At 40.3% G+C, this 26,450-nt stretch overlaps 1 protein-coding gene across 9 annotated transcripts in view; it reads right to left on the bottom strand.

Annotated features, from left to right (window-relative positions):
* REPS1 (RALBP1 associated Eps domain containing 1) overlaps window positions 1–25,130 on the bottom strand; it is a 67,024-nt gene extending 41,894 nt beyond the window's left edge. For all 9 annotated transcript variants that reach the window (XM_032184361.1, XM_032184368.1, XM_032184365.1 and 6 more), the window contains exons 1-3: window positions 24,912–25,130; window positions 7,241–7,364; window positions 2,421–2,617 (exon numbers count right to left, since the gene is read on the bottom strand). In XM_032184361.1, the coding sequence (XP_032040252.1) occupies window positions 2,421–2,617; window positions 7,241–7,364; window positions 24,912–25,064 (474 nt within the window). In that variant the 5' untranslated portion in view covers window positions 25,065–25,130. The remainder of the gene's footprint in view (window positions 1–2,420; window positions 2,618–7,240; window positions 7,365–24,911) is intronic.
* Between the last annotated feature and the right edge of the window lie 1,320 nt (window positions 25,131–26,450).

Raw genomic sequence — 26,450 nt, 5'->3', positions numbered from 1 at the left:
GCTAAAAAAAAAAAAAAAAAAAAAAAAAAAGGAATGAATTTGCCTTCTGCTTACTTTAAAAGAAACCTCATTTTTACAACTGTTTTCAAACACAACCTGATTGCGATTTCCTGACACTCTACTGCCTCTGAATGGAGCTCATTGAGGGGAACTGCGAGAACAATACATTGATGAAGAAATAGTTCTAGCTATCACATTCCAGTATACAGTACCTAAAGCGAAATTCTTCTACATATGTAATTTGTAATTATGAAACATTAACCTGTGTGTGACAAGTTTCACCAATACAGAAAATGGCACATGAAAGTAACCAGGGCCAAGGTATCATCAGATTTCACCTGAAATATTCTGGCTGAAATATTTTTATGAAATCCATGTATTTTGAAGTAGCTGACATTGTCAAAGCCAGCAAGCAGTTTAAGAAAAAAAAATCAAAATCCAAAGTCACTAATAGAGTATCTAACAGCTAAATTACAAGCTCTGTAAATGAACTATATAAGCTTAAGACAAAATCTTCCCAAAAGAAAAGTGACCTCTAGAAAAATAATTTACTTCCCAAACTCCAGCTCCTTCCATCTTCATCACCGAAAGAGGTAGCATATAATGGCAAAGAAAGAAGTTTAGACTGAATTAAGAAATCTGAGCAATATCTCCAAGTAAAGACAACTGGATCGGAAATTTCTAGGAAACAAACAGCCTCTCTGGGAACTTGGGATCCCATCACTTTCTCAGTTGAAGGGCACTCAAATTTTCTGCTCATTTTTAATATGGTATCCCAATCAATAAATATTAGATTGGGACAAGGCTGCTTGAATAGATTCATTGTACAGTCAGAAATCTAAGTATCAGCCACAGAAAATGTAGTTTTACAACTGGGTGCAAAATCAGACAATACTTCCCTGATGTTCTGAACCAAGAATACAGCTCAAAACTGCTGGACTCAATGCAGTGTTGTCTGCTACATCTGCTCCAAGACTGGTTCCTGTGCCAGATCTCCCAAAGCACTTGCACACAGACTTTCTTTATCCTGATACTCCCATAAAGATGTGTTTAAGAGAGAGATACCATGCTGTTTACGTTAGCCAAGACAGAAAAATGAAATTTGGATGCTTATACACCTTTGAGTATGTGGTTTCTTTTGACAGAATTTGTAGACTTCAAACACCAGACTTTGTTATTTTAAAGTTACAACAGGTCATATTTCTGTATCAAATTACAGCCATTCAACAAAAACTCAACACCCAATTGGAAGCATTTCAACCAAACCAAACTCCCATCATCAGATCAAGTGGATCTGTGAATGCTGACTTCTCCATTGGCCTCTCTGGAACTGTATTTCAAACATACCTACCCAAAGTTGGACAACAACAAGCTATCTTCAGACCTACTTTAAGACCTCATTTCATTAGACTCCATCTGCAATTCGGAAGGAAGTAGCAAGTGAATAATGATTATAGGTGGCCTCTGCCAATTTACCTCAGACCACTAAAAAAAAACAATGGATCAACCTCAGCTACTTCCAGAGAGATTAATAAACATTTGTTGGTCAGCGAGTTCTTTGACTCACAGCAAGACTAGGAATAATTTCCAAGTTACTTGATTCTCTACTAACCAAGCTCAGGAAAGAGCATGCCATGGCGGAAGAAAACAGGAGAGTCAACACCTATGCACAGACACATACATCCTGGAAAACACAATATTTAACTTAGTATTCTTGCTTTTGTTAGATTTCCCCATGGAAAGAGAATGTAAACACTATAAATAAAGAATTATGAGGAAGCACGAAGTTGTAAGCCCATACGGTTTTCATTCATTCACGTATTCACTGGCTTAAAAATGGGAACCAGTGAGCACAAGGAAATCAGTGTCCTCATTACTACAACACAACGAAAAACAGTATGAAAATGTGTCTTATTTCTGGTTCTTATCTTCTCTACTTAATCAAAATCCTGAACAATAAGATATAAGAAAGAAAGCAGTCACTGTGAGATTTTTCTAAATAAAGTATTTCAGCTTTAAAGTTATAACAGCATATTGAAGGACTAGACATCCAGTCCTCAATGGCATTCAGTAATGCTGTTGTAAAGATCAGGAAACTGATGTGAACTAGCTGATAACTAGATACTAATATAATAATTACCACTTCATAGTTGCTATCATATCTTACACATTTATTTTGCCTTCTGTCTCAATTCTTTATTAATTATCACCAATATTTCAAACATGTTCTAAGACTGCATTAAAAAAAAATACCCGCTACAAGGATTTTAGCGGTGTATGTAGTATATAACACCTTATAACATTTGTTTTTTAAAATAAACAACATTGAAAGCAACAAAGTTTAGAAATGCTATCAGATTGATACCTATGTGGCAAAGTAGCAGTTATGAGTCCTATTTAATCTCTTAAAGTTAATTTACCTGTTGATCAGTTGATGTACGTTGCTGAACAGCATCATGGCTCACGGAGCCTTTTTTGACTTGTATCCTGCCAGGTGGAGGAGGAATCACACCTGAATATGAAGCTGGGTTATCAGCATCCGAAGAATACAAGGCTGTATGTCTTGATTCTTGTTCATTCTTTGACACTACAAATCTGGGAAGAGGGAGGTCCTTTACTGTTTAAAAAAACAGAGCAGGCCATTTACTGTACAGAAGTATGAATCTTGAAAAAAAAAAACCACAAAAGCATGCACTTGATTTTGTAGTTACAATTTTGTGTGCCTCTATTTAAACACTGAGGCCACTGCTACAGTCAAGCCAACACCTTCAGGTTGGAAAAACAGCAAATGCCTTTTCTGCATCATGCTTCACAGTTCTTCTACCCACATCCTAGTACAAGACCTCACGTAGCTCCCTTAAGATAACATTTTTGCCCTACAAATCTGCATTTAATGGAGTGGCAACCAGACAGTTCAGATTTAGCTAATTTTTTAAAATTAGCTAAAAGATTAACAAAGATTTTAACTACTGCAGTGTGATTTGCGGTAACTATCTAGATATTATCATTTCTAGCACATATATAACATCAGAACATGTTCATTAAAATGGTTCATCAGCAAAACAGATGCTGAAATACTACAATTTGTTCCCCATTATCTTTTAGTGAGCTGCTGTAATTTCTATTTATAGCAGACACTATAATCTAGCCTTATTGCAAAAACTGCAAATAATGACTGAACACATCTGTGTATACCTTTCTACATGAGAAACTAAATTAGTTATTTTAATGAGATACAACTGGGAACAATATCCAATATCACCTTACTTTATTATGAATATCTATAAAATTGTTTCTACAAAAAATAGAAGGCCCTTAGCTTTATGTATCATAGTTAAGAATCATCTACTTCTCACTGCAAGATTTCTGTCATTTTTCTGAATCCCAGACAGTTTTCTCACTGGTCTACTGTGAATCAAAATAAACCATAAATTTGCCACACCGCTCACTCATGTATTTGGTGTGTTTGAAAAACAATTTACAAGCATGGGCCAAATTTAGTTTCTCCCATTGATTACTGTACATTGATTTTGACATTGGAAATCATTAGTGGTACTATCAGTTATACTAAAATTAACAAAATAGCATATAATTTATTACAAAAACCTTAAACATTAAACTGATTTGTACTTGACTGTCATTTGAATCAACAGCATTCAACAATTAGAGACAACTTTTTGTATCCAGTATTGAAGAAAAATTGTTCCAGTAAGAACAAGTTGTTGATTTAAGCCTCAGTCACCGGGCACAATTCAACATGCTAAATGGTTTTCAACACAAGAAAGGAGCAGGCAACACAACCTCTGCTAAATTTCTGGTCACTCATCAGATAAACGTTATTTCTAATTTCTTCAATTTCAATTTCTAATTTCTTCCTCATCCTTGGACGCCCATTTCCACATCTTCACTGTACTCTGTGTTGCACTGGGAAAGTCATTTCCACCGCTGAAAAGTGAACTAAAACCATCCCACAAAAAAAAAAAAAGTGAAAAAGTCATTGCATAGAACACTACAATGTCTGACACTGGGGGAGTCAAGAGAGCTCTCCTATGAAGAGAGGTTGAGAGAGATGAGGACGTACAGCCTGAAGAAGGCTGTAGGGTGACCTTATTGAAACTTTTCAATACCTAAAGAAAGTTTAAACAAAAAAGATGGAGAACAAATTTTTGCTCGGGCAGATGACAGGACAAGGGGGAATGGCTTTTAGCTTAAAGAGGGGAAACAGATCAGAGGAAATTCTTCACTCACAGGGCAATGAGGCACTGGCATGGGTTGCCCAGAGTGGATGCCCCATCCCTGAAGGTGTTCAAGGCCAGGTTGGATGAGGCCCTGGGTGACCTGATCTAGTGGGTAGCATCCCTGCCCATGGCAGGAGAATGGGAACTAGACGGTCTTTCATGTCATTTCCAACCCAAGCTGTTCTACGATACGAAGTTTGAGTCTACACAACTGATTCTTCCAACATGAGGTTTTGGCATGAGGTACCTAGCTAGCACCATCTCACAAAATAACAGCCAGGGCTTGTAGGGAGCACGAAATACTGTTTAAAGACAAGACTACATAATGATTTGTTCTTATTGTACTATTAAGTTTTTACATGGGAATTGAAATATAAGACATTTTTATTTCTGTCATTTCCCTGTAACAGCAGAAAAATTCATTTTAACACTATGACATCTGCTATAATTCAGAAATTCCTGAATTATAACTGCAACAGCTGTTATGAATGGAATTATGATCTTGAATTCAAACAAATTATAAAGTTTTCCATACTTTTCATGCCCACATCCTTGTTAACATCATCTTCCACCAAAAGTGGCATTCCATACTTAGAAAGCAAATATTACGTTAGAGAGACTGCTCATTAATGTCTCAATTTTTAGCCTCCTGGAAGGAAAATTTTCTGGGATGGCAAAAATAAATGTAGAGGCCTGTAGTATAATTAAAGCCAGTATTTTTAGTAAACAACATTAGTCTTATCATAAAAGTATTTGGTTAACTGAAAATCAACTGGATAAAAATTGCATTGAATGGACTTAGCACCCAAAATTTGACCATAGTTTGTTCTCAGCAACTTGCATAAAAAAAGCTTCCTGCCCACTGAAGAGAAACACAGGGAACCAAACAGCAAAACAAACAAGGAGACAAGGGGAGAGAAAATGTAAAACGGTGAAAAATATTTAAGTCACAGAATAAAAAACATGCACAGAAAACAGAGATATAAAGTAAATGTCCTAAAATAAAAGCCTTAACTAACTTTAAATATTTAAGCTTTGAAGAGAGAATGGGCAGTTTAGTTTGGGACAGCTCTAAAAATTCCTCTTCAAACCCTCCAGGAGATGGACAACAGACAAAACCCAGCTGGTCAGGCTGCTGAACCCTAATGCTCAAAGGAAGATAATCCAAGCTCAGAATCATTTTAAGAGTCTTTAGCCTTTTGTATTTTAGCTGCTTAGTATCTGCAACAACATCCCCCAAATTATCCTAGAAGCAGGGACTTCATAGACAGGACTGGAACCACTGCAACCAAGGCAACAGACAACCAAAGCTAAAAACAGGGTAAAAATAAAATGGTCTGTTAATTATACTTTTTCTATTTAGCAGGTTTGGAACCGGTTACAGAAAATTATTCCTAGAAAAAAACATTACTAGTATTTCTAGTATAGCTATAAACCAATGAAAGGTACACCATCATGGAAGTTCCAACTGTTGCTTTTTTTGTAACAGTTTTCATATTTTTGAATTAATTCTGTACCTTCAATTCTTCAAATTCCTTCTGATATCACAGCTAACCTTTTTCATATTAGAAAGTCCAGTTAAGGTATCTAATATTAAAATCAAGCATATGAAAACTCTGAAATAATTACATATAGAGATTATAGACTTGCTTCAATGGGCATTTGATAAACAATGGTGGGATTATTCATTAAGTCCCAATTCTATGAAGTATTAGGAGCTGAAGGTTCCTTTTCCAACTTGCTGATTCTACGGCATTCTGCTACAATTTTCTGAAGCTGTAGACCACGCAGCACAAAAGCAATGGTAAAAGTTTACACACAGAGGGTGGCTTCTGAGCAGAAAGGAACTTGAATATTAGCAAAGTGTTGCATAAGACTATATGCTTTTCCAAAAAGCTACAAAAAACATAAAAGCAGTATAAACCATTTGTACAACCTAGAATAAACATAATTGGAAAGTATACTTGATGATTCCTTGCTTTTATAGGACTGAGGTATTTGATAAAGCTATCAAGTGGCTTTTAATGTAGTTTCCTTACCTACTCTGCTTAACCTATATTTTTCAGAATGAAAGAAAGCTTAAGAGTTTTTATATTATCAGCATATAAAAATTGTCATAACATGTATTCTACAAACAAAACTTGCCACAGAAGTCACCCTTATACAAAGTCGCACTCTAAAAATATCTGCAAGCGGAGAGTTGCGTCCTTGCTGCAAAAGGCTGCAGTGGCTTACAGTTCAGTACATCATCTTCCTAAATCTCTTGTTATCTCAGACATGGATCCACTTACGGAAGGCTACAGTAGAGCCTCATATCAAAGCTCTCTGTGGTGTTCTGAACCCTCATCCTAAAATGAGCATCTCCTATTTCTAATTAGTTACCCACATCACAGCTGACCTTTGAAAAAACAAGATAACGTGTTTTGGCTGATAAAGATCTTGTACAGCTCAGGTTTTTCAATAGAAAGATCTTAAGCCATTAATCTCTGTATTTGGGCTACACAAGGGAGAAAACTGTCAAGCCAAGTGTAAAGGAATGTGTCACTGGAAAAGGTAAGTGCATTTGCTGCAATCAAGGCTCCATAAACTCATCACCTACAAAAGCCTGCAAATGGTGCATTCCTCTTTTCCTTCACACATTAGTCCTATTAGTACTTTATTCAGCGGATGCAGCACAAAAGTTATCACATAGTAATACACAGAATGAAATTGTCCTCAACACCGCAGTCAGTAGTATTTGCCCGCTTGGTCCATGATAGCCCAGCACTTACCTTACTCCTAATGAGTGGTATCTTACTCCTACCGAGTGAGGTATCTCATTTATTGCATAGTAAGAACACACTTCCTCATAGTCTCTCCACAGCTGGTATTAAGTTAGCAACACATATAAAAAGACATACCATAATAATTTACAAGATTACTCTAAGAAACTCTGTGAGACAAGTACAGTAATTCTGCTTAGCATCTGAGTTCCAACCCACCCTCCCCATCCTTTATTTTACCTGTATTCAAGCTTTCCACTCTTAGAGGGAGACCAGACTGGGCCACAGCAACAAGTTTCAAAGCAATATAAAACTGACTTCTTCCAAAATAGCCAAGTCTTGTTGCACCGCAGAGCTCCATAATCTGCAACAAAACACACAGTTACTTCTATAAGGAAACTTAAAATACAAGCTGCTCTACAGAAGCAATTTCATACGTTTCAAAGCAGCCTCCCTTGCATTAAATGCTCATAACTTTCTATATACAACATTTCAGTAACAACTTCACATGGAATCCCTAAATAGTAGGTGGCAAGACTTAAAGAGAATCATATTCTTCACAACCAGAAGTTGCAAGTCTAAATCTTATGTTTTTCCCAATTATCTAACTTTTTTTTTCATCTAGGCTCTCAGAGATGATATGAGAATAAAAGACACTACTGGGGTCTTTTTTTTTTTTTTTTAAATTAGACTAGAAAGCTCATAAACATCCTACTTCACTACTAGCTATTCTATCAGCAGCTATACTGTCTTTGGTTCTTAACTATTACAGAAAAGAAAAGTCTGCTTTTAGGGGTATTAGTATTATACTGATTGCCAGATGTAATCCAGAAACATGACATGAAGGTTTTCAAGTTCAATTCTCAAAATTGAACAGGATGTTACTAATAAAATTAGAGAAATGGTCCTGCCCCTTATTTCTCCCTGATTTCTGCCTGAAGAATTTCCATGAAGATGGTAGGATTTATAAAAAGGAAAAATTTGAAGACAGTTGTAAATGGTGTCTTCCAGCCTATTCTGATACAGGTTTGCTACAGCTCAACTTCCAACTTGTAAAATAAACCTGTAAAGCATTCACAGCACAAGAAAAGTATGCACGCATATATATATAAAATCACTTCAGGACTAAAGAAGGCAGATCTTTACATTCTCTAAACGATGACAGAGATGCTCTGTTTCATTTAAGAAATACAGCACAGAAGTCATGTTATCTTATGCCCCTTTCTTCCCCGATGTGCTATATCAAAGTGATTTTGTATCTTTTTGTTATGAATTTAGAGAAATTTTGGTCCCTTTAAACTGTCACATTCAAACACACTGCTTGCTTCCACCCCCCCCCCCTCCCCCTCCCCCCACACACACACTTTGGGAGTCTGCAAACCTGGTAGGGATACATTCCTGCTTTGGTAAGGTCACCGGCAAGACATTAAACATGACATGCCCCAAGTCAGACTGAATTCAACAATCCACTTTTTCTTTTAACGCACCCAGCAGTCTCATTTAGACTGTAATATTCCAAATGACACATAGCAATGCTGTTAGACACCATGGTGAAAGCCTTGCTGAAGTCAAGGTAGACAACATCGCTGCTCTTCTCCTCTTACACAGCTCTTGTCTTTCCATCACAGCAATCTGTTTGACAAGTTCCCTTGCAAATTCATGCTTGCTAACCCTAGTGTGGTGTAAATGCCTGAAGTAACTAGGAAAATAAAACTAACATTCACATTTTTAAGGAAAAGGTACAGCATTGAAGAGGCTTTCAGGGTAGGGCATAACTGCTTTATCTGATCGTTCCCTAGGCTCCCAGCCTTAGATGCTATCGCGCTGGGGAAACTTGGTGTGCTAGCTCTAAGGAACAGCACGGAGCATAGAGTGGAGTGGAGACACCATGGCTAGGCTCTGTAATCAGATGGGACCTCGATTGTTCTTGTGCACAAAGCTGCACTTTTTGCCACCCTAAGCCAAAGACCTGTCATGTTTTGACAAATGCTGTACCCTAGTGTACTTTTTGCTCATTATAATATCATTATAATACCAAAACACACCTCCATCCCAAAAGCTACCCGCCTCCAAGGTGCGACCACCCCTCACTGAGCATGCGCTCTGAATTCCTCGGAGCCTATTACTTTAAACGGAGACGGGAAAACTTTACACCAATCATAACTAAGATATGCTTGACTAGAGCCACTCAAGCTCCACCTAAAAGATAGAAAATAATATAAATTGGCCCAAGAGAAAGGGGATGTTAGGGAAGATACCACTGTCAGGGGAGATACCATCCCGAGGACAACATCCTTAGGACCTCCTGACTCTTGGGATCAGTCGACGGGCTGAGCCTCTCTTCCCCCCCCATTGGGACGCCTTTGGGTGAGATCTGAATACTTGCTTATAAACCTCTATAGAGTCTTTGATCCTTTTAACGCGTTTATTTCTAGGCTGCGCACCTGTAACATCTGTAAACACCTATAACACCTATAACATCTATAACATCTGTAACATCTATAACACCTGTAAACACCTACAACATCTATAACATCTGTAACACCTATAACACCTATAACACCTGTGTATTTTATGCATACTAGCTTGCTTTGCAGACAGTCACTATCGCCGGCAATCCAAAAGAACCTGATTATCTGTTGCTGTAATAAACCATACTTGATTGCATTGTGATAACTCTCATTGAGTGCAACGAGGGTGAGGGTGGTTATCCGTGATAGTTCAGTGTTCTGAATCTAACCAGACCCCCAGGCGGTTAATGCATTTTTGGTGAATGTCCGAACGGACCCCCAGATGGTTAATGCGTTTTTGGTGAATGTCTGACCGGACCCCCAGGCTGTTAATGCGTTGATGGTGAATGTCTGACTGGACCCCCAGACGGTTAATGTGTTTTTGGTGAATGTCCGACTGGTTCAGTATCCTGAATCTGACCGGGCCCGTAACGGTTAATCAGCTACACCCCTTAACGCGACACCTAGTCACTACTTTTGCCATCATATGCCAAGAAATGGCTTCCAGGTGGACACGCTCCATGATTTTCTCTTAGACTGAAGAGTGCCTGACCAACATGCAGTTCCTTACTGAAGGCGGCTACACGTCCTTCCCCAGTCACCAAGATCCCTGGTCTTCATGATCCAAAAATAAGAAAGAATGCTTACAATGATGTTAGCTAGCTCTCACAACACACTCAGAAGCACCCATCTGATCCCATGAACTTGGTATTTCTCAAGAAGCCCAATTGTTTCACAATACTACTAGTACATCTCCTTCAAACCCCTCTCCAGGCTCAAAGGCCTGTGAAACCTTGTCTATGAAGATACATGCAGAGAAGGTACCCAAATTTCAGCCTCATCTACATCCACTAGTCACAAAATCCCCTCCTCACCCTTCACATCAGAGCTCAGTCATAAGCTTCCAGTTTAGCAAATCTAGTCTTGATATATCTTCTTAGTCTCCTAACTACTAGGATAAACATTTATTGGACTAAGAGAAAGCTGTCCTGACAGATTTCCCAGTTCTCATGAGAAGCAGTCCTGAAGGACAGAGAAGTTCACAGTTACTGGTTGCAGGCAAGTTACAACTGAGAAACAGGCAGCTTTGATTTCACATAGCGACTGAACCACAAGGCCCAAAGGAGTTAGTCTGTATGCTGTAGAATTGTTAAAACAGGAGAGAGACTTTGGTAACTACTATCAAACACATGGCTTTATTAACTAAAGCTGAGCTAGATATAGCCCAACGCAAGCTCCTTAGGTATTTCCTTACCATGTACCGGGATTATCGGACCTCATGAAAATAAGCTGTTGTGAAACCTGTCACAGGAAGGAGTGGGAAGCTGACAAAGACTTAGTCCCAAAGCACTCCCAGGAGGATCAACAGGTCTACAGCTGTGCATAGCGCTCATAAATCCTGCTGTACAGAAGCTAGCTGCAATAATTCACTTGCATATGTCTGCATTACACTTCCTATGTTGTCCTACAGCATCTGTGTTAATTGGATTTCCCCAATATACTATTTATGCAGCATAGTATCTGGATAGATGTCAATGGATTTCTATAATGTTCATTAACTAAAGAGTTCAATAATTCTGAATACAGTACATTAGTATCAATACACTAGTTGGACTGCAAGGACTGCCATAAGGAAACAAGTGACAGTAAACTGTCGGGTGAAAACTCAAAAACTTTGAGGCATCAACATCTGAAATAAATTGTCCATACCCAGTCTAAGGACAAAATAATAACATTAAGTTTAAATAATTGGCAGAATTAAAGCAGTGGAGACTCAACAAGACTCAGCTAGAACAAACAAAATCAGTACAAGAGCTATTTTGCTTTTAAAATAACCATCATATGCTGGGAAACTGCTGAGTATCCATGTACTTGACAATAATTAAAGAAAAAAACTTGTGGATCCAGTGATCTAGCATGAACAGATAAATAAGTAAGCAGACTGGAAAAGCTTTTTATGAAAGGAAGCAGTGACATAGTTATTTGAAGCCTATGCAATCATCAGGCAGCAATGGCTTTTGGCAATTTCAAAATCAGTGCCAGACTAGAAGTTGTCTTTTTTGGAGCTAGTCAATACCGCCAGGTTGAAAAAAACTTTAGTTGAAGACTAGATTAATAATTAAGCTACAATGGCAGGCAAGTATGAGAGGGGAAATACAAGCATGGATTCAGAAAGTGGAGAAAAGTTAAAAAAAAAAAAAAAAAAAAGCCATTTAAGTATCATGAGAATGAAAAAGCAAAGGATACAGAAAAAAATTCCTGTACACTGCTGAACAAGGAGCTGTCAAATCCACCCAGGCGGATAAAGGAGTCCTCCAGTTCAAACAGACTCTAACCCAGACACGTCATTGACGGTTGAGCAAAATCACTAAACGCAAAGACCTAGTGGAGCCCCTCAGCTGACTGACAGCATGCTTGAACATACCCAAAACAGCCTACCTATAATCTCCTTGAAGGAGGATTTAAACACTCAACAGGCAAAGCTGTAAGCTAAACTGACAGGACCAAAAAAAATAAAAATAAAATCAAGGGATTGCTTCTGTGAGATTTGTTTTATGTTTAGGACTTTCATCTTCTTAGGACTATTGAGGATAAGGAATAAATTCCTTAAACTCTTTGAGGAATGCAGAGCCATCTTCAAGACAAAATGCTCTACTGCTGTTTTCACCTCCTTAGATATGAGGATCCTGACATTACAGCACTGCGATTAACGAAGTTCATGCCAACAGCTCTGTGAAGCTCTGGACTAGCTTGAAACTGTTGATACAAAAATCAGTGCAGCAGCTGTCAATTAGGAAGTTGCACACAGTGCATTTGCATACTGCAAAGAGTTAACAGTAGCATTAACAATATTAGGAGCTGGCACAGATCAGACATTTATAGGAAGCAGTATGTTGACAAAGGACACCTCTTTGAGCACATACTTTCTAGAACTCTCACTGGTTTCAAATAAGGGGTCCTTGGACTTGGAAACCAGAATCACAGAACTGTAGGGGAATGTTTGTGAACTGAAAGAAATGAAAGGTTAAGAACTGTTTTAGAAATCCAGGTGACGTGGATTTCTAACTAACATCTATCAGATGTGTCAAAACGTACTTCTCAGACCTCAGAAAACCTCTCTGGGAAACTTTTCCAGATTATCACAGTCCCCTGCCCCCAGGCTCTTTTACAAGGCAAATCAAGCCCACAATCTGTAAACATTATTTATACAAAAGTACAACAGTTTTTAACTTCTTCAATGGTAAGGCAATAAAGGAAATAAGATGCATGCCACCTACATAGTAAAGATAAAAATCTTTCATCTGCTTGGAGTGTTACTAAAGAACTAACCAATCCATAAAAAAGGGCTGTAAGAGGCAAGACTGAGGCACTTTTCAAGGCTGACAGTGACAACACACATGGTGGATGGCAAGAGGAGGGAGTGAACAAAATCACCGGTGGACCTTCTGTAACATGTCAACCTAACTAGGACGGTAACACAAGTCTGATACCCAGTAAAAGCATATAGACACAAAGTTATTTTTATTTTATAGATAGGTATATACAAATCACATACAGATATTAAGAAAGAAGCAGAACTGGGATTCAGAATAAACATTTTGGTCCCAGTTTTATAAACAGATTCTTAATTTGAGGTATTCTAGTAGTCCTGCTGTGACTGCATTTTCTTATTGGTATAAACCTGTGTTTGTTTTATAATTCATATACACAAAGAAATAATGTACATTACAACAGAACAGTTGAAGGTGGAAAGGATCTCTGCAGATAATCCAGTCCAACCACCCTGGCTCAAAGCAGGCTCAGCTACTGCAGGTTGCTTGGGACCATGTCCAGTTGTGTTTCGAGTATATCCAAGGAGGGAGACCCTACAGCCTCTCTGAGCAACCTCTGCTACTGTTCCCTCAACCTTAGAGGAAGAAAGTCTTCTCTTAGGTTTAAATGAAACAATTACCAGGAATTACTTCCTATAAGCTAGGCACCAGAAGTGCAAAACAAGTTTCCTTGTAAGTTTATATCAGATATTGTAAAAATTAAAGTTAAACCAGACCATATGAGCACACAAGTGCATCATTACTCAGTACATGATATTCCAGTTTTGCTACACATATTGACCATAAATTTTTAATTGAAAAACAAGCAACACATCTAAAACAAGCTAAGGGTCTACACTTCAGACAAAAAAATAAAAAACAGAATAACCTGTATGCTGTTTTTAAGTAATTTAATAAAAAAAAAAAAGTAACTATGATTACAGAATGATTTTGATTCATAGTTTAAAATAAAAAAAACATTGTGTCAATAATGTTATTTCTGTCTCCCATATGCAGTCATTCTCTGATGAAAATACTTTGATGTCTCCAATGACAAGAAGAGCTTTGCTTTCTGCAGACAAACATTAAACAGAAAATTACATGATACTGTTCAAATTAAAAGTATTACACTACAGCCTCATACTGGGTACTAGGATATGCTGTCATACAAAAGTGCTCTTCTGAAGCCACATAACCCACTCAACTCAGCTACAACAAAAATTAACCATAACTTGACAGTGTAATGTAACTTGGTATAAGAGAACTTGAAAAAACATTTTAGTAACTTACATTGTAATCAATGATCATTACTGTGTACAGAAAGACCTAAGACCACCTATTTCCTGTGTTTTTTTTTGAATTGAGTAACTGTGTCCTGACATTTGTTACCTTCTAATCTTGTTGTTCTACAGCCATCTTCAACACATCAATTTCTGTGACTTCATTTTACCGGATCTACTTCACTAACTGCAGACCACTGTCTTCCAGCCTGACAGCTCTCCAACTAGTCTCTCTCACCTACCATCAGCTAGACAAAACAATATTGGTTAGTTATTAATCAAGAATTTTGGAATTTCCTTCAGAAAAATCTCACTTGACAACAGGCAGCTTCCCAGATGCAAGACTTGTTTACAACACCGTGTAGTAAGAACAAGACAGAACTGACAAGAGATCCTCCTTCCGATGGGTTATTTTTAACCAAGTTGAGTCTCTGACCCAGTTCCCTGCAGGGCTCCACAAACCTTGGCACACAGGAAGAAAAAAATGGAGACAGGACAAACAAACTGCCACTAAGGGAAACAGCCCTAGTGTTGCTCAGGATTCTACGCTTCACCACTGCAGTATGCAGTATCTGGCATATTTAAACAGACTTAAACCTACCTGAAGATCACTGCAAAGATCATTGCTGTATTTAATTCAGTAACTGTGAAGTAGAAAACATTCGTGTGCTAGACAGCAAGTATAATATTACCTAGATCTAATACGTACAGTTGTCTTACTAGGTACTTTCATATAGCAGTAAATACACTCGGCTGATACTAAGAATTCCCACCTGTGGGGTATATTTGGGACAGTGATGCACTTCGTTGCACAAGGAATAGTAAGGTCTTCCTTTCAGGTCCTACTGACCATTCCAAGACGGATCTCGGTCAAAGCCACAAATCTGGCTTCAGAACACAGGCCTTTAAAGAAACAGAACCAACAGCACTGGAGTACTTCCAAGAAGATGCACACTCTCTGGCAATGAACTATTTTGTTTCCTATTGTCTCTATATATGGAGACATATACTTATCTGTCCTTGATTTTCATGCACTGCATGTAGCCACAGCGCAAGCAGACTACTAGAATATTGTCAGGGAATATATTCTGCAACAAATAGCAATATGAAAAACCTACTCATTAGCTCTGAGAATCAGTTCTCTATGGATAAAGCTAAACTTTCCCATTCCATAGGTCATTTCAGGTTCAAACATACACGCGATTCACAAGTTTCAGAATTAATCACTTCAGAAATAAAGAATTTAATTGGCTTTTAAAAATATGAGCCAACATTTTAACTCTGAGGAATGATTCTGCCCCAGTATTTGGGAATTTGTTTTACAAGGGTGTTGACTCCCTGAATAAGGGTTGACAGAGTTGTAGTCATGCTTATGCTCCGTTAATAGAAAAGCAGCAGACAAAAAGCACTGATCCTCTGAAATTCTGCTATGACATACACATGAAATACATCTATTTTTTAAGAAGTAAATGCATTGAACACTACAATTAAAAATTAATTCAGTGTTTTCACATACTGTACGAATTTTTGAACCATTCATATTTTAGATTCTTCATTTCTAAATCAGTATTTTTTCACACCTCTTTATTATTTATCATTGTTTCACACTGATGGGTAAGCTCTTCACCACCACAGTTCTCTCACTCCCCCTTCTCAAATGGAGGGGCGAAAATATGATAAAGGTCACAGATTGAGGTAAGAACAGGGGGATCACTCACCAATTACCATCAAAGGCAAAACTGACTCAGCATAGGGAGATACTGAGATCTATTGCCTACTGATAACAGGCTAGACCAGCAAGAATTAAAAGCAAACTAAATACAACTCCCCATCCACCCCCTTCAACCTCCTCCCCTAAGCAGTGCAGGGGAATGGTGGTTGCAGTCAGTCCCTAACACTTTGTCTTTGCTGCTCCTTCATCCTCAAGCTCTTCCCCTGCTCCAGCTAGGGTCCCTCCCATGGGATGCCATCCTTTCTGAACCAAGCTTCCCAGATGCTGCAGCTCAAGAACTGCTCCAATACGGGTCCACACCATGGGGTCCATCCCCTAGGCACAGACTGCTCCAGCACAGATTCCCCATGGGCAGCAACTCCAGACAGATCTCCAGCCCCACCGGGGGCTCCTCCACAGGCTACAGCGTGGAGATCTGCTCCACGTGGGACCCATGGGCTGCAGGGAAACAGCCTGCTCCACCAGGGGCCTCTCCACAGGCTGCAGGGGAACTGCTGCTGCCTGCCTGGAGCACAAATATTTGAACTACACAAGTTCAAAATGGTGATTTGGAGGGGCCCTCCCTCCAAAGACTACTCATCTAGAGCCAGAGGGCTAACTCTTTAACAAATTATTGCCAAGTATCGTCAAAAATAGGACAAAAAGAAGCATATCCTTCCTGACATGCTTAATAGGATCAACGGAAAATCCAGATAGACAGATGAACTTAGAAAGCAACTCCTGTCCTCCCAAGCAAAGGAGTACAAAGCCATAGCTGGAAGAACTGAAGGCAGAGTTGCTCTCTGCTTGCCCCAAGATGTTCTCTACCGCTGTTCTGGTAGAGCAGGTGCTCATGTGAAAAAGGTACCTATGACCAGTAACAATAATAAAGCAGCAAGGAGAATTCAGAATAAAAAAATAATGAAGCAGCAAAACACAGTCCAGAAAAGCCACTTTCAATCCTTGACACAAAATGAGAGGTTCTTTTAAAAGGAGATATGCCACATACGTGTCTCTTCCTATGCAATTTTACATCACTGCTTAACCTAAATAGCTCTTTCCTCAGTCACACCACTGTTGTGTGGCTCCTTCTCTGCTCTCAGTTGCACAATTCCCCCTTCCTGAGCGCTAGATGATTCTCATATCTGATCGCAGTGTGATTACTCAGTAAGCCTGCAAAAAGTGACAGTTATCTGTTGTTTTATTAAACTGAATCCGTTTAGTTTACAGCCAATAAACACTTCAGCAGCTACAAGACACATGGGAGCGTGTGGTTGGCAGCAATGATTTGTTCATTTGCCTTTAAACTTCTTGCAAGGCTGCAGCTTTAAGAAAGCTGTGTGCTTTGCAGTTAAGAGGTACAGAAAAGGTAGAAATGAGGCAACTGAACAGAACATCACTGCAAAATCCACAAAGCACTATATGCCTCGCCCAAATAAACCACCTATAGATATCAAAAATATATTTACACACCAGGTTACAAAGAATTCCCCTCCTTTCTCCTGGTGGTGCCATGAAGAATTCGAGCAACGGGAGAGGAGGAAACACACACTTCAGCACCAACTCGCAATGCCCGAGTCAGTTTGTGACAATTTGAGACACCCAGGATGACTCCATCATACTCAACTGATTGTATTTTCAAGAACAAATGGTAACAGCCAAAGCATCAATACAAACCCTGAGAAAGCAGCCAACTTCAGCAGGTAATGAAGAAGTCTTGTATTTTACAGCAATATATTTAGCATTTCAAAGTATTACTACAATAATAAATCTTGCAAGTTTCTTCATGGGAGGTCACATGGATGTTCTAACTGCAGATGATCCTGCCATGCAACTGCAAAATTTCTTCTAAATCGCTAAATGCTGAACAGAACAGCATGCATTTGATTTTGATTCCTTTCAGACCTCATATGCGGTTGATACATTCCACTGATTGATATTCCTTGTTAGTTATTTCCTTACTTTTTAGTATTTTCATCAGAAGTCATTTTTAATCACTCCACCATAATAAACATGAAACAGAAAAGCCTCAAATAGTGAACACAACCTACTGGCTTTTCACTAATGTAAAGTGAAAATTAAGACATTCTCCATCCCAGAATTAGTGGTGACACTGTGGCCTGGCCAAACAGGACTGCTCAGATCAGTCTCGTTATACCTGAGCACTTCTACAAGTTCACGTGAAGCTACTGTGCCCACTACATCGTGCTGCTCTCCCACCTAAATCTGTTTTCCTCAGAGTATTAACCTGACCAGGCAGTACTGATCAGTTTCTTAGCTTTGCACTGCTTGCCTTCTCCTCAAAAAGTCTACAAGCCTTAATGTCTACCAAAGTTGAAACAAAACGTAATTAAAATTCTAAGAACTGCACATTTATAGGGCTCTATTTGAGGCTTAGAGCTACTAACACACACTGTTCTTAAATGACTTAAGACATTTTGTTTCTGAAAAACAAGTGGCATACGTCACTGCTGTAAGAACAGATTTTTCTCCACAGTCATGCCTAATTTTCTGAAGCAGCAGTAAGTCAGCACCAAATGCTAGATTTTGTACAGCCCTGTGCTGGTCACTGTCTTCTGGGGTTACTGAAGTTGAAAGAGACACATTTGAAGCGGAGCCTTCTAGCTGCTCTGATAATACACTCCGAGAGCATTTTAGATCTCCTAAGTTAATCATTCCAGCAATTCAGGTCAGACTGTCTTTTTTTTTTTTTTTTTTTTTTTTTCCCCAAGTCCTTTAACCTATCAAAACACTGTTTCTATACTCAGACAGGCACGTCTAAGCTTTAATGTACTTTTTGTATAACAAGTGCAAGGGATAATCTAACTCTTTGGACACCAACCCCAGCTGGAAAAACACACAGGTCACAAACACAAGAACCAGCTCCCTTAGTGCCTGACTGAAAGAAATACACTGCTGCCTTAATAATATCCCTGTGGTCTAAAAAAAAAAAAAAAAAAAAAAAAAAAAAAAAAAAGGTAAAGGTAAGAGAACAAGTGGGAAATACATCTTCCTGCTAACCATTACTGTGTTGCATTACATTACATGTGGAAAACGTTCAAAACTTTAATACTAAAGAATCATCTTTACAGGAAAAACAAGTACAAAACTTGTCAACTTGATAACTTGATTCTAAGACAGATGCATTTGTCACAAAAGGCTCTGATATTTGAATCATAGAACGGTTTGGATTGGAAGGGACCTTAAAGATCACCTATTTCCTGATTCTTAATGGGTATTAATCATCCCTGCTGTGCTCTGATGACAAATTTTAAAAAAACCTGTCTACAAATAAAGCTGAGCTGTGACACTCCAAATTAGCTGAATGCTGTGCTGGCACACACAATTATGAAGGGATTATTTACAACAGAAGTGACTATACATTATGAATTCCAGTCAATTTCAAAAGCTTAAGAACAATCACACTGAGAAAGCAGCTGAAAACAAATGCAAGTCTAATAGAGCTTATCTACAGTACTGAAGTTTTGCCATCAACTTCCTGCCTTTGGTTTGAAAAACAGTAATTATTCTCTGACTAAATGCTAAGTGAGATATGAGACTACTCAAACTAATTAACTGCAAAGAGAAACTGATTTGCAGCCCAGTACAGTTTCTATGAAGGTAACAGCATTCGCATAAAACATTTTTACCAGAAATCTACCAAAAATTCTAAGCACAATGCACAGGATACAAATCTAGGCATCGCTTCTGGCACTAGCAAAAAGTAGATTGCTTAAATACCTCATCTTTACAGAGAAAGAAATCTAACTTACTGCTCAGCTGAAAGAAAAATACTCCACCACAACAGCATTTTAGGAAAAAAAAATATGTAATTCATATCCTGAATGTTCTTAGCTGTACATCCAGGCACTGCTTCTATTTACAACATTTCTAACAATTCATTTCCTAAATGAGAACCGGGATACAAAGCACATATAAACATCTCTTAAATAAATATGATATAGATTATTTACTTAGATACATATTATAACTATAAAGGGCTACAGATGCAACAGTTTTACTTGCTCAGGCTAACAAAAAATAGTAGTTTTCTTGTTCATGCTTAATATAGTCATATATTTCTACATCAGAAGAATGCTTTAATAATCAGCTCTTACAAACATGCCCCAGAAGAAATCCAATTTTATTTTAAAATGTAGAAAACCTGTGAGCTTTAAAGTAAAAAATACGTAATGTATCAGCTGGATGCAATTAAGTGATCCTTTTTTTAAAATAAGGCTTGTTTGCAGTTTATGCAAAGATCATTATTAGGAGGAGAAAGGTTTTTACACAGCATGCATTTTTGAGAAGATCTGAAAGTACTATACATTTTTAAATATATTCCAAATCCAAACTGAAGGTACAGATTTGCAATGCACAAGAAATTCTAACTTCTTATCTAACTTCTTACCCCACCAGCTCTGAAAATATCATAATTCTGATGAATTTGCTGAATTTAAGTACAGGTAAACCTATACATGCCCTGGTTCAGCTTCCAGTTGCAGTTGGCATTTAGTAAATTCTACTAATTTGATAAACAGGTAGTCTTTGTGTAGAGAAGTTCACTGAAACGTTAATTGCAACAATAAAATCACCCTGAACGAAGTTTTATTTTCTTAGATCACTTTTCTCTTTAAAACCCAGCATCTAACAAAGTAGTCAACATTTTCAAACCAAGACCCTGCCATTTCATTTTGCCACGTTCTGCCTCTGGACTGTAATCCCAACTGTAACTGCACCCCATGCCAACAGGTGAGCTCTGGCACCTTCGGAAACTGCCATTCCGTGCTCTCCACGTTTGCCAACAGCTATCAGCCCAAGAACAACAGACAGCATATGCTTGCATCTTAGTGGTTTTTCTGCACAACCCAGAAACTGTAGCTGATGAATTAGGCTTTACACTCAGATTATGGACCTTACAGTGAAGCTGCTGCATCCCAGGTATGCACTTTCTTACAATTTTCCATGTGAAGGCGGAAAACTGTGACAAAGGGTAGAGATAGGCAAGCAGCGGCAGTAATTTCTTTACAATGACACAGGAATGATCAGAACTAATCTGTCTGTAAAGACTCCTTAGAAACATGCCTGAAATTACAGATTGGCAAACAAGCCAAAAATAGGCTTTATATTAGGTTTTTAATGAGTTAGAGCAACCATAGTTGTAATTGAAAAAAATAGCGTAACTGTGTAATTAATTCACCTGTCATTCAAACACTTTGTAACACAAAATTAGAAGTTGGGTAACTACTGTATACAACACCAACACTGAAGATTACAGTTCACTAGATTTAGAGGAAGTACGTGCATTAAACATCTGTTGTTTAATGATAATGCTGTAATTTTAAAGTGAGATGCTTTGACTCGCCTATTTCAGATGAGTACTATATGCACAACAGATCGTATTCTTGTCCTGTGAAGGTTCTGTAATTCATAATCAAAGAGTGAAAAGTTCAAACAAATGGGACAGCTGCCATATTAATCCCACACACAAGTAATGAACTTCTCTTTTTTCCCCTTTTGTCTGATGATAGATTTTTACAAGCAACTTCACTGCCAGCACAGAGGAACCAGGAACAGACTTGAACAGCATACCTACATTAGCATTTTAGGTCAGATGCGAGGAGTATTTTTGAAGCAAATCTTCTGATCACCCCCACTGCTCTGGTTCACGCTCCGGAACCACCTCAGAACAGGCAACTGGATTTCTTTTGTGTGAAGCTAACCTAGAAGGTGCACTCGAGGAACGCACCTAATGAATTCCTGCTAACACTCACTCTGAGACACCATGCCAGAACTTTGTCAAAGCGAAGCTTGTGAAATGCATATACAGTGTCAGGTCCTCAGCATCTCTTGTATTGTGCTGTATTACTTGCTAACATAAACACCAATGCACAGGCAACTGAGCCATCAATCAGGCAGCTGACACAAGCGAAAAAGCAACAAAACTTCTGGCTAAACAAGCCCCCTGAACCAGCTCACTGTATGTTCAAAAGAATAAGGTAGTTCCAACTTCTGGTGGTTTAAGCTACTGTGAAACTCGTGCTAAGTCAGAACTGAAATACCCAGCAACTATAAATGAGGAAGGCTCCCCTCTTTTCCTTTGTCAGCGAACAGTTTTCCTGCCTCTTTCTTTGTGCCAGCGCTAACATCCGTTCAACTTCAGTGTTAGGTGATACAGAGATTAAATAAAAGCAACAAGAACTGTGATTTTCTGCCTGCGTAGCCCCTGGAATCAATGTAGTAGAACAACATTGGATGGGCATTGGTGTCTGTACAAGGGGAAGAAGCAGCAGGAGCACGTGGCCGGGGGAACACTGAACCACCTCCTTCGGTGGCAGCTCACCACAGGACTGGAGTAACTGCAGTGTGGAACCGTGCCCTGAGAGCAATTTAAAAAACTCCTAACTGTTGTGAAGTAGCCCAACTTGTTATCTCAACACACATACTTTTATCCACCATTTTATGCAGATCTTCTACCTGAATGCTCATTTCAAGGATGTGCACAAGAAGGCAGAAATACAGGTTAATGAGATGTCCTCACATGAGCAGTTAAGGTTGTAAGGCTGTGTGTGGTATTTACGCTGCGGTAGCGATAAGGCTGTCCTTTCACAGATGCATACTATGTGGCAGGCACCGCTCTTCACTCCAGATTTTTGTTGCTTTGTTAGCATATGATTTATATGCACCGATTGTAACTGCTTCAGCCTTCTGCACGTTCATTTATTCCCATCTAATAGGTAGCTGGTAGTATCCCTTGGAGCCAGAAATGAGAATGATTAAGAACAATTATTATAAGATCACATACTGAGTTTTCCTTTTGCAAGACAGAAGTCTCAAACACAGCTTCTTGCAGGACAGGTTGCATGTGCCAACAGCCCCCAAACAGACTTGGGAACAAAAGTTATTAAAAATGCAGCTAAATCACACATGCTCATTTTCAATAGGATTAACACTGGACTATTCAAAAGGTACCTACAGACCTATAGTACTGAAGAGGAAAAAAAACTCCTGTAGTTCCTCAAGACTACCTGGCGCCTGCAAGTTTGAAGAGCAGCAATTTTGCACTCTTCTGTATACCTACAACGTACTTAGCATTTCACTTGACTAGTACTCCACTTGCATTCCAGGATTATGTAAGAACTGGGTACCTGAATCAAGTTCCTTTCCCTCACAAACACCGGGTGCTTCAAACAAACAGGTAAGAACCCAGTACAGTGTAAAGTAAAATTCCACCTTCATCATGGGGTTTCGTTACCTCTTAAACTCGTATCATCCTGCATTTTAGTTGCACGTTCACAGCTTCTGAAGGAACAAATACAATTTCCCTCAGAAGAACACTAACCAATGTCTTTGTGCCTGCATCAAGTAGAGGTACAGCCATATTTCAGTGAGTACAAAGAAAAGCTAAGCAACCATATTCTCTCCCTCAAATTTAAAGTACTTCACAGGTGACCAATAGCAATTGCACAAGACATTTTAAATGGGTCAAACTGCTAAGGGCATTTTGACTTTCTTTGTATTATTTACAGTTTCATTCCTCATGCAATCTAACATCTTGTTTGCTGTTTTAATGGCAAGGTTTTCCTTGAGATCACCACAGAGATAAGCCAGGTCTGCTTCTTAAATTCACTTATTTAGAGCCCATGGAACGATGCCTGAGTAGCTTCTCTTTCCTTCAGATGCACTCCACTTGGCAAGAAAATATTTCACCTCCTTTGTGACAGATAAGGATATAATCTCTGGCCACTTCCATTCAAAATTCAAAGTGTCTCCAAGATCTTGCTCTAGATCTCTGCGTAAAAATCTCCAGCACTAGCCTGGATCACAGTGTAGAAAAAGTAGGCAAGTTTTATGGAAAAAGAGATTTTAAATACAACAAACAGGTAAACATTCCCCTTCTCAGGATGATTCTTCTGTAACGTGTTGGCCACACACAAAAAGGCGCAGTGGGTGGCCCCTGAGAAACCTCATTCCTAATACTGAACGTGCAGACTCTCTAACCATAAAGTCCAGTCTAACAAGTCATCAAATAAAAGACTACTAGTTTTACCAGTAAGAAGCATTTCTTATTCACCCCACTACTGCTACTTCATTTAAAAACACAACTGCTGACAACTATCATCTTTCATACTGAGGTGGAGTACATGATTCAGGGCACCTTACATTCCTTTCAACTAAACAAGTCACTTTTATGGGCCCAAAAGAGATCAGTAATCCTTGTTAGGGGCAAGTTTTCTCCTGAAATCTGGTACTGAACTGCTGAAGGCTGAAACTTGTGTGCTGTATTTCTGGCTACAGTAACTTTAGTGTTTTGTTAAAAGGCCAGCTTATCTCACTGGTAAGAGGAAGACACACTTCTGCATGGAAGACAGAACGGACTGTGGATAAAGCTATATCCAAAAGAAGTTTTTAGGGTGGCTCAAAATAACACATTAATTACAAAGTATTGAATACAGGGTACTCCAAAAGCCGCAAACTATTGCAAGGAGGTATCGGTATGAACGGTTTACCAGGGATACTTTCCTCTAGTGATTACAAGAGGTACACCAGAGCAGACTTCTCTATGCTGGTAGGTCTGTACTACTACTACCACCTTTTAGATGTTACCTGGCCAAGGAAATAGCGTTACAGGTCTGTGTGTACATACCGTAAGCACAGACTTACGTCACTATTAACACTCCGTTTTTCACTGTTGGAAGCATTTTGATAACCACAGCTAATACCTGCTGGGCACAGGCGCTGCTCCACAACCCAGCTGCTCTCCCCCCTCGCTCCTCACCGGCGGGCTGCGGGCCCGGCCTCCCCCACACCCCCCAGACCCTTTTGGGGGCCAAACCAGCAGGCCCAGCGCCCCCAGCAGCTGCCTGACCCCACCGCCGGGCCCTCCCTCACCCCGGGGCCTGCTGCGAGGGCTGCGCCGTCCCCTCCCCTCCCCTCCCGGCTGGCCCCGGACAATGGCTCCGCGCCCCCCGGCCCGAGCCCGGCGGAGGGAAGGGAAGGGAAGGGAAGGGAAGGGAGTGGCCGGGGCCGTCCCCCCGCGGGCAGCAGCGTCGGGGCGGTGCCGGGCTCCACCGCCCGGCGCGGGGCCGCCAGGTCTACCTGCATCACCACGTCGTTGGGCAGCTGCGCGGCGCGGAAGAGCTCGAGGACGCGGCCGTTGGACGCCACCTTCTTGGTGCTCTCGGTGTCGCAGTACGCGAACAGGTCGCAGTAGTAGCGCTGCTCCGCCTCGCTCAGCGTCAGGCCCTCCATCTTACCCACCGGCTCCGCGCACCGCCGCCGCCTCCCCGCATCCACCGGCTGGCGGCGAGAGGGGCGGGCGGGCGGAGGGGGGGCACCGGAGAGCGCGCAGGGGGCCGCTGGGCTCGGCTCGGCTCGGCCCTGCCCGGCCGGGCCCTGCCCCTCCCTCAGCGCCCGCGGCCGCCGCGCGCCCCCCGCCAACCGCCGCCGCCGCCGCGCGCGAGCGGCCGCCCGCACCGTGCCCCCGCCAACCGCCCCCCGGCCCGCCCACGCGGCGGCGCGCCTGCGCGCACCCCCGCCCCGCGCCTGCGCCCGGCCGGAGGGGCGGGGCTGTGGGGGTGTGGGCGGGGCTTAGAGGCACCGCCCCGCTTCCCCCAGGCCCGGATGGGCCGGGCCCGGCGCCGCAGCGCCCCCCGGCGGGCGGGAGGCGGGAGGCGGGCGGGGAGGGGAAGGGGAGGGGAGGGGAGGGGAGGGGAGGGAGAGGGAGGGGAGGGGGCGCCGCCATTTTTGTCGTTTCAGAGTGGTGTTGGTGGCTCTCGCCCTGCCCTTCAGCACCTCGTTCTTCCTCCCTGTCAACCCAACATGGTTTTGTTCTCAGCGTAAGCCACAGACTCATCTTCCGCTCTGTTTCAAATACTTACTACATCATCCTCCTGCTGCAAACTAAAACTTCCGATAAATTGCCTTCATTAAAATAATAAAAGATCTTCCCCAAAATGCATCATAATCGAGTTCTTGCAACCCCAAGCAACAGTAATGTTGAAACTACACTGATCCTTAACATTTCAGATTCCTCACATTTCCCAATTACTTAAAATTCCTCCATAAAGGCTACTCTGAAAACATAATTACCTTTTTGATATTATATCTGGTTATTATGATTGTATAGGCTGAGATAAGGCCAACTTAGCAGCGTAGGTCACTTAATTGGAGCTTCTCTGACATCAGAACCTCTGTAGTACAACAGACATAACCTTTCTTCCACTGCCTAATTGCGCACGGCAATCCTATTTGTTTTACAGAGACGTTTGTAGAAGAGATTTTTAAAGTACTTATTAGTAGATGATTGGGTTCCAAGTGCCTTTGCTTCTTACAAGTTCAATGATTGTGTGCTAGTATGGGCACTGACGTTGAAATATTAGTATATGTGTATATATGGCCATAAACTTCATCGTAAACTAGAGTAAGGACACTGAAATAGTTGTATTTGCCAAAATAATTTTGCACGAGTTTTATGTCTAAAAATAATCTGAACACCTTATTTTAATCGAGTTCCTATTTTACTGTTTGTATTTTTTGCACTGGGAACACTCTTTTGACATTAATGGTGGTAACTTGGCTGCAACAGTATGTGCAAGCCACAAAGAATAACAGAGGGAGGAGATTCCCTAGAATGTA

The sequence above is a fragment of the Aythya fuligula genome, chromosome 3 (assembly GCF_009819795.1).
Source record: "Aythya fuligula isolate bAytFul2 chromosome 3, bAytFul2.pri, whole genome shotgun sequence".
NCBI classification, from domain to species: domain Eukaryota; kingdom Metazoa; phylum Chordata; class Aves; order Anseriformes; family Anatidae; genus Aythya; species Aythya fuligula.
The sequence above is the reverse complement of the archived record's forward strand: the minus strand, read 5'-3'. Positions and strand labels throughout refer to the sequence as shown.